At 37.8% G+C, this 8647-nt stretch overlaps 1 protein-coding gene across 1 annotated transcript; it reads right to left on the reverse strand.

The window, feature by feature from the left end:
- Positions 1-432: 432 nt before the first annotated feature.
- Positions 433-8256, reverse strand: arl8bb (ADP-ribosylation factor-like 8Bb). The gene is made up of 7 exons (XM_080424517.1): positions 7237-8256; positions 4777-4857; positions 4490-4563; positions 4189-4282; positions 3574-3641; positions 2827-2897; positions 433-2139 (listed from the first exon to the last, which is right to left on the reverse strand). The coding sequence occupies exons 1-7, from the start codon at positions 7357-7359 to the stop codon at positions 2090-2092; spliced, it is 561 nt and encodes a 186-aa protein (XP_080280643.1). The 5' UTR covers positions 7360-8256; the 3' UTR covers positions 433-2089.
- Positions 8257-8647: the final 391 nt, after the last annotated feature.

The raw sequence follows: 8647 nt of genomic DNA on the forward strand, positions 1-8647 counted from the left end.
AGCAGGGAGTGCAAGAGTGCAGGATAGCGTGTTCCTCCGAACACGTTAAGCCCTCCTGGTAAAACTCATCACTGTCAGGCGAGAAAAAAGCGGCTCCATGTGTATCGGAGCATGTGGGTTCGTACACCCTGGTCCCTCCCGTGACCAATAAATAGGGGTTGGTATTGACAGGGACCATACACTTGGGGTGTAATTGGCAATTACTAAATTGGGGAGGAATAAAAACAGTTATCAAGAAGTCCTAGAGCCATTTACATCAAATATCTCCATATAGAAAAGCTGTCATATAATGGCATATTTTACAAAGCAGAAGTTCTAAGGTGAACCTTCATGACATTTGTTTTGCAGCACTTTGCCTCCACCTTGTGGCAAGACATCCAGCTACAATTTCTTGAACACAAACACCCAAGGACTTTGGGGGAAGACTTTCAATCATTAAAAATAAAAACAAATTTATTAGCAATCACAGGGAATAATGCATAACGTCTACAAGAGCATTTGCTTGAATAAAAACGCTGATTTCTTATTTACAAATTCTGCAATTGAATGTGAATAGGTTTAGCACATGCACATACAAATTGTAAATATGCTATATTATTACACAAGTAACAAAGCTTTACCCAATTTCTCATACAGTCTCCCAATTTCACAGCCCCACACTGCTGCTTAAAAACAACACATGAAAGTCACATTGATTGAATTTGATTGAGATGCATTGACAAAGCAAAGGGCAGATCAATATACATGATGTGTAGACTATTGCCAGGTCAGCCAAGCCTGGTAAATCATTGTCTTCTTGCTCAAAGTAAATATCATTTGTCAAGCATACCTGTCCTTGAATTGGTAAGGATATGCATAAGATATCATGATTCAGGTAAGAGCTTAAAGTGACTAGGAAGGGATTACATTACTCTAGGGTGTCCAACGCTTTTAACTGATAGACTGTCAAAGTGGATGAAAGCGGACTCTCGGCCTTGACCTCTGCCATGAGTCATGACTAACTTTCTGGCTTTCTGATATCCACCCACAACAATTTTATATTTGGACAGTCCACAATGTATTTAGACAGCCAAAGAATTCTGTAACAACCTGAGAACTGCAAGCTTCGTTGTAGCTAAAATTGTAGAAACAATAATAATGTTATAATATTGCTTCTTTTAACTAATAAGGTTGTATCCCAATTTCCCAAACTTTTAACAGAAGTATATTTTTTACTGTTATTAAAGAGTATTTACATGATAATCCTAAATAAAATGGGATTGTCAAGACATGTATGTATGATAAATAATCAAGGAACTAATATGATTTCTGTACCAACTAATTAAGATGAAGGCTTAAAGAAGTTGTGTTCAACAATAAGTGTCCGTTTTGTGTTTAGTGATTTCATATCATGGAACACTCGTTTAGCAGAAGGCACTTAAAACTCTGCCGGCCTATCTTAGGGCTTAAGCTTAGAAACGACAATCATTCATTCAATCTTTCTTTTTCTCTTAATCTGTAAACTCTTCGATTTAAGTCACTTAATAAAATGGACATTTCCATATGCCAGCAAATAAAATGCAGGCTACATTGAATTGAAGGCATTCGCGCAAGCAACCATCATCCTTTGGCAAAATAATTGGTAAGAAACTACAATCACACGAGGTCACATAAATATTAAATGCTGACAGAATATAGAGTGATGGATGGTGGAATTAAGTCACGAGAGTTCCGCTGCAAACTGTGGCCAGAGGGGAACCACAGACTGCAAGGTTAATAGGATTCCTGTGTCAGGGGGACCGAATCCCATTTGAAGCCATGAAAACCCATTGATGGACACAGACAAAGCGCATCTTCTTTAACGACAGGCAAGAAGGCATGATGTGTATGGAAAGATCCACTTTTCTACACAGTACTGAGACGACATTTTAAGACTCCAGATAGCTTGGTACAGCGACTACACATCTATGGTAGTGTGCGCAGTAGTGCAGGTGATGCCACGTGGGGTAGACTGAATTATTTCACAGACGCAGTGGAAGGGATGACCATAAAGGAACCCATCATTGTTGGGGGCTGAGGCCAGAGCTGCGGGACCCGGGATGTTTCACTTTCAGCTTCTCCGCGACTTTGAATGCTGGATGAGCCACTGCAGTGTGATATCTTTAAACAACATAAAAACATTCTATGATCTCTGAAGGACCAGATACTGATATTCATGGACATTAACTCTCTGGCTGCCAAGAACGAGTTATCACGATATTTTTCTGAATGCCCTGGCTGCCAAGATTTTTTTTTTCAATTTAAATATATATATATATATATATATATATATATATATATATATATATATATATATATATATATATATATATATATATATATATATATATATATATATTTTTTTTTTTTTTTTTTTTTTTTTTTCAGAACCCAAGATATCGTGATCCGAAGATTTGCTGCTCCATTCACTTCTTGTTTAACTTATTACTTAAAAAGGCTGTATCTCAGCTCCTGTGCTCCTGTGGTTTTTTTACTATGTATTTTTGGCCCAGACATGCTATTTTTAAAGGCAGACAATTAATGTCAACGAGGTCGCGATGACCTCGTTGACATTTGTGAAACCACATAGTATAACCCTCAGTGATTAACAATCATCAGGGGATCGATCATAATGGAGATAAATATTCTGTGACTACTTGAAAAGGTAAGAATCGAAAAATCACTGGCAGTGGGCAAACGCAGCCAGAAATAAGTCTGGCAGTGAGAGAGTTAAATGGTTTGCGATACCATACAGTAGATCTCAAACAACAAAGTGTCATTTGATATTTAATTATTTCCTCTGCTTACCTATGTTGTCTTTCTCTTTGCAGGAGACAGAGTAACAGCAGATCTCTCTATCCTGAATGGCAGACAGGTTCCTATAGGAGATAACGTTGAAAGCAGGACAACTATAATCTCCCAGAGATAAAACATTTGATGTCAGTCTATGTAAGACAATGCGTTTCAATTAGTTTTATGTAGGTTGGTTGTGATTTTCCAGTACAAGCTCTTGTGCAAGTGTTATGTCAGATTTCCATATCCTCCTTAAAATAGAATGATAGGATTCACGTTAAATACAAGCAAAGTTCCCTTTTAATGAGAGTTGACTCATAAGTGCATTGTGCAAATACCTGAAATCCCCCCAAAATCTTAATATATCACATGTCTGACATGCTTTTCTTCTCTTGCATTCAAGTCATGTAGTTATATGCAAATGCAAAAAGAGATTATCATGTAGTTATATCCAATGCAAAAAGAGATTGTACTGTAGCTGTCTGAATAATGATTATGGCAGCCAAGGGAGATGACATGACATTTCCAGGACTGCCTTATGACTGCTCTTCTTTTTTCTTAGTTTGTATTGTTTTACATTTTACTTCACATTGCAAACCTGTAGCACTTTGAGATGTACTTTTCATGAAAAGTGCACTACAAATCAAATGTAAAATAATACAAATATTAATTATATATATTAAATTAAAATGTTGATTCTTCGGGCAATGAGTCATAACGGTTGTGTGTGATCACAAAAACTGACATTTCTGTGAAGCTTACATTTTTTCAATAAGCTGCTTCTCATCAAGCGCATTGGGAAGATCTCTTTTGTTGCCCAGAACTAGGACCTGATAAAAGACAAATAGAAGATAAGAGGGATAGCGATAGAGACAGAAAGAGAGATCAATACAGGACATCAGGATATATGACTATCTGTATCTTAAGTCTATAATTAACATTTCCTCTAGCTACCTAACCAAAAATAAACAGGGAGAGATGTATGGGCTGCTTCAGTATAATCACACATTATACATCACTGATTAGACCATCTATGGCATTTTCATCAACCTTGTGGCTTGCTCATCACAGAATATTTCCAGCTAAGGACAAAACATAAAGCTTGTGTTTGTCATCCAGGCACGGCAGAACAGACAGAATGCTTGAGTCAGCGTGTCACAAACGGTGTGTCAATTAGCTCATCAGCAGTGAAATTAGAAATCCTGGCTTGGGTTCAAATGACTTGGTGTAATGCCATCAAGCCTGAATCCCTACAAGCCTGTAGTTTCTGTGATAACTAATTGAGGCTAACAAGAGCTTGTGAGTAGAAAAATGGCCCTCAAAAGAAAGTCAAGGGACAATCATTCTGTCTGCATTTTGACAAATACATTTACTTACAGGTATTCCTTGTAGTTGTGGTTTATCTAAAAGGTTGTGGAGTTCATTTCTGGAAGCTTCTATCTTGTCTCGGTCTGCTGCATCCACCATGTAACTGTAAGGAAACAAACCACTTTAGTGTCTGCTCGGTGTTAAATCCATTGATGATGTACAATCATCAATGAAGCAATAGTTAATATAACATGCTTTTAACTGTGTTTGTTCTAAGTTTTGTTTGTACGTAAAGAAGAATAGGATACAGGATTCCAACTCCTTTTAAAGGAAAAACAAAGATCCAAAATGACCCAACACAGTTACTTACACAATGGCATTGACTCCTCGACAGTAGCGCTCCCACATACTTCTAAAACGAGGCTGTCCACCTATGTCCCATATCTGAAGTGAGACGAGAGCATAAAAAATGCACAGTCATATACTGCGTAATATGAGCAACAGAACATAGTAGCCTTTTATACAACATATTGTAATATGCTATCATTATAGCTCGAGAGTGCGGAAAGCAAATATCTATTCTGGCCTAACTCCAGAAAGTAAGTGATATTATAATTGAATAAAATATGCAGCTAAAAGCTAGCAGACCTAGCATACCTTTATTGTCACATTGCCTTTAGTAACCTTCCGCATGTTGAAACCGACTGTGGGGATCATGTCTTCACTGAACTGGCCAGACTGGAAGGAACAGAAACAATAAAGAAGGCATGGTCATGTAATCCACAACTGTAAGATCATGTTATAATGCTGCTCCAAAACACATACAACACATGTAGCTTATGAAAAGTGAATGTATTGTATGTACATACAGTATGTAGAGTGATGTGTATAATGTGCAATCAAATCATATGTATATATGTGGGTGGGCATACTGCCCTCGTATTGTGAAACTTTATACTGAATAAAAAGCTTAACGAAGGGTCTAATAATTAGAGTCACCTTTCGTGCAATGTGGCCACCCCGAAACGAGTTTGACACCACTGGTCTAATTCAATGTGGATCATATGCCAATTCCAAGCAGTCATAATATAAAGAGTTGAATCCAACTGAATCAGAATGATTAAATTACAACAGAAAGTGTTTTTGGTGCTCCATTGTACAAAGCTTTCCCAGAATCATAGCCATGATTTATTGCCTTATGTACTCTTCTTTGCCAATAGTAAATTTACCACTACCCTAGAATACCCAGCACTATAATCTGAAGAAGCACTGCATTGTTCAGTATTGCCTATAGTTTCAGTACCCTATACATTGGGAAAATTCCAAACATGCACATACATAGCCTTGTTGTTTGTTTTACTGATGTAGTATGGCCTGGGCCAACGCTAATAGCCTCCCAATGATTTGGTGAAGGGGAAGTCAACTTTGTCCAAACAGCATTACAAATCACCTGACATGACCACTGCTAAGTGGAAAAGAATGGTGCATTCTCGTGATGATTTTAAGCATGGGGGAACCCAATGTATTGTGACCTACAGTACAAGTGGCAAGACTGTCAAGGTTCAAGGAATGTGATAGGCTATAGGCTACCCTACTGTATGTCTTTAAAATGCTGTTTAGCCATTGCTAAAATAAAATACAATCCTCAAGTGCAAGGCTATGGTCTTGGCAGCCATCAAAAACGTTTTGTTTTATTTTAAAAAAAGATCAAAGTCCAAAGTTGTAAGCAAAGTTTAGGGCTCAAATAAGTGGTAATAGGGAGATTCTCTCTGGGGAAAGCAGGCTAAAGTTAGTGGTGGAAAATGTATTCAAATGTTTTGAGTAAAAGAACAAAAGTATTCGTATCAAAATGTACTTAAAGTACCAAAAGTAGAAAAATATTCATTATGCAAAAGTTTTCAAATGTATAAAAATCTTTTGAAAATAGCAGATCTACAAGCTCACACCCATTGTGAGCTTGTAGATCGGCTATTTTCAAATGGCCGAAATGTATATAGGCCTGAAGAGGTTACAGTATGTTTTGTAATAATAATCCAAATCTACAAAGTAACTAGTAACTTAAGCTTTCAAATAATTGTAGTGGAGTAAAAGTATAATATTTGCCTCTGAGACGTAGTGGAGTAGAAGTAAAAGTACTGGAAATTGGAAATACTCCAGTAAAGTAAAAAACAAAACTCAACATTGTACTTAAGCACAGTACTTGAGTATATGTATTTAGTTACTTTACACCACTGCTACTTCAATCCCCACCTGACAGGCCCCCTCTAGACAGTGGTGACACAAGGCCCAGTTAAGCTGACTGCAACATTGATGACGTAGCAAAGAGGCTTGTTTACTAAATGTAATTGTCAGTGCTGTCTGTGTCAACTTGTTGTGTCACTGATGTTGAAACACTAGCAGACAATTACCTCGCTGGAAATTGTTTTGTTTCATTTCGTTCACGTCTTTATTTGTCAAGAAGCAAGTACACCATATAATTACACGCATCGTTATTTAACATAGCTAAATACACACAACTGTTAAGGTTAAGTGAATCATTATCATCATAACTGGCTATCAAAGCTCCCAGACAGTAGCGTATATAGGCCCACACGGACTGGGCTTCTTTGGATCACACGACGCTCGTCCGTCACGATCGTCATGGCTGAACTTCAATCTGTTTTTTGCACTTTCTTCATTTACAACCCGTACATCTACATAAACGTTCATATTTCAAATATAAAGTGCTTACCCCATGGCCACGGATGTTATAATTATGTACGGCCCCTCAGAAGTACCCGTATCTTCCATATTGTTCAATAAAAAGCATTTTAATCCAATTGTCGGCCATTTTCTCTGAATTGTTTCCATATGCTTTCAACTACGCGACCCTATCGGTTGGGAGGTATATTGCACCCCGATACATTATAACTCTATGAGAAAATGGCCGCCGATCGGATTAAAATGCTTTTTATTGAACAATACGGAAGATACAGGTACTTACACCCACCCGAAGTGAATTGTAACATCCGTGGTCATGGGGTAAGCACTTTATATTTGAAATCTGAACGTTTATGTAAACGGAGAAAGTGCAAAAAAGGTTGAAGTTTAGTCATGTTTCAGGGCTACTATACTCACTGCTATCACATTGACGAATGTTGTTTTCCCGGAGTACTGAAGTCCCACTAACGTAAGCTCCATCTCCTCTTTCCAAAAGAGAGACCTGAACCAGTCCAGAAGCCGGTTTATAAGGGCCAGCATCTTGGATGATGACAGTTAGTCGCAAGTCAAGTCACTGTAGAAATCAGTTGGTGCCGCCGTCTACTCTTGTGAATTGTTAGCCAGCACTGTTGCCAGATTGTGTGAGACAAATAAGCAATGCGGTCTCTGAAAACAAGCCCAAAAGAAGCAACCTGAGCACATGTCATTGGCTATTTGAAAATAGCCAATCTACAAGCTCACAACGCGTCGCAATGCAACGCGTTGTGAGCTTGTAGATCTGCTATTTTCAAAGAAAAAATCTTGAAAGTAAAACTTTTGGAATATTTTCAAATCCACAAAATCTTGTATGGGGGGGGGGGGGTCTCTGGCATAAAATATTTTCAGAAGGTTGGGTTGGGTCTGCAGACAAATACATATTAATTTGGGGGTCCTTGGCATGAAAATGTTAGAGAACCACTGGATTAAACAACATTAGTTAACAAGCCCAAAATAAGCAACAACACACTGTAGCAACTACACTGCCATTATTGAACGAGCAACTTCACAGAAAATAAAGCCCAAACTCGCTTATAATAAGCAGACCTGGCAAGGTTGTTAGCCAGTGGTCTACAGGAAGTAGCTGCGTTTGTCATGTCATGTGATCTCATGGCAACATTGGTAACCTGGTGAATTATGCAACGCGAGAGGCCGCTGTTTCACAATTTCGGCAGAGGAGAGGACGGTAAAGCACATAAACTGAAAGGATTGACGTTAGCTCTGCAGGTCTCTCGAGTCTCGATGTCTTTTTTTGACGCATAAATATAATAATGTAATTGCTTTCGGGAGTCCTGCAGGGCTAGGTTGATGTTTGAGTTTTGTCAGAGTCAAGCAGGGCATCCCGAATTCGTACACACTTTTTCAATTTATCTATTTGTAAAACAGCGACCTCTCAAGTCACAGAATGCGGTAGGTCACTGCTATAAATATAACTGTCACTCACAACATCCAATAGAGCGTCGCAGTTCCCGCCCACTTCCTGTTTTTTTTGGTGCCGGAAGAAAAAACTCAATGCATTTTTCCATTGACATTTCCAAAAATATTTATATCTATTAATTTAAGCCTCGAATCAAGCCATCACGAGATGACATGAATCATGACCATAAAACGTTTTTTTCTGTGATTTTTTTTAAATTTTATATTTAATTATATGATATACTATATTTAATAAATACCCTTTGTTTTGCCGTTTTCAACAAAAAAAAAATCACAGAATCAAACGTTTATGGTCATGATTCATGTCATGTCATGATGGCTTGATTCGAGGCTTAAATTAATAGATATAAATATT

The sequence above is a fragment of the Gymnoscopelus braueri genome (genome assembly GCF_963280865.1).
Source record: "Gymnoscopelus braueri genome assembly, chromosome: 3".
NCBI classification, from domain to species: domain Eukaryota; kingdom Metazoa; phylum Chordata; class Actinopteri; order Myctophiformes; family Myctophidae; genus Gymnoscopelus; species Gymnoscopelus braueri.

Excerpts from the sequence above, each read along its gene's own strand:
- arl8bb (XM_080424517.1), bottom strand. The coding sequence starts at position 7,359 with ATGCTGGCCCTTATAAACCGGCTTCTGGACTGGTTCAGGTCTCTCTTT. Across the intron at positions 4,564-4,776 it reads AAGGCAATGTGACAATAAAG|ATATGGGACATAGGTGGACA; the intron begins GTATGCTAGGTC and ends GTCTCACTTCAG. Across the intron at positions 2,140-2,826 it reads CAAAGAGAAAGACAACATAG|ATATCACACTGCAGTGGCTC; the intron begins GTAAGCAGAGGA and ends TGTTGTTTAAAG.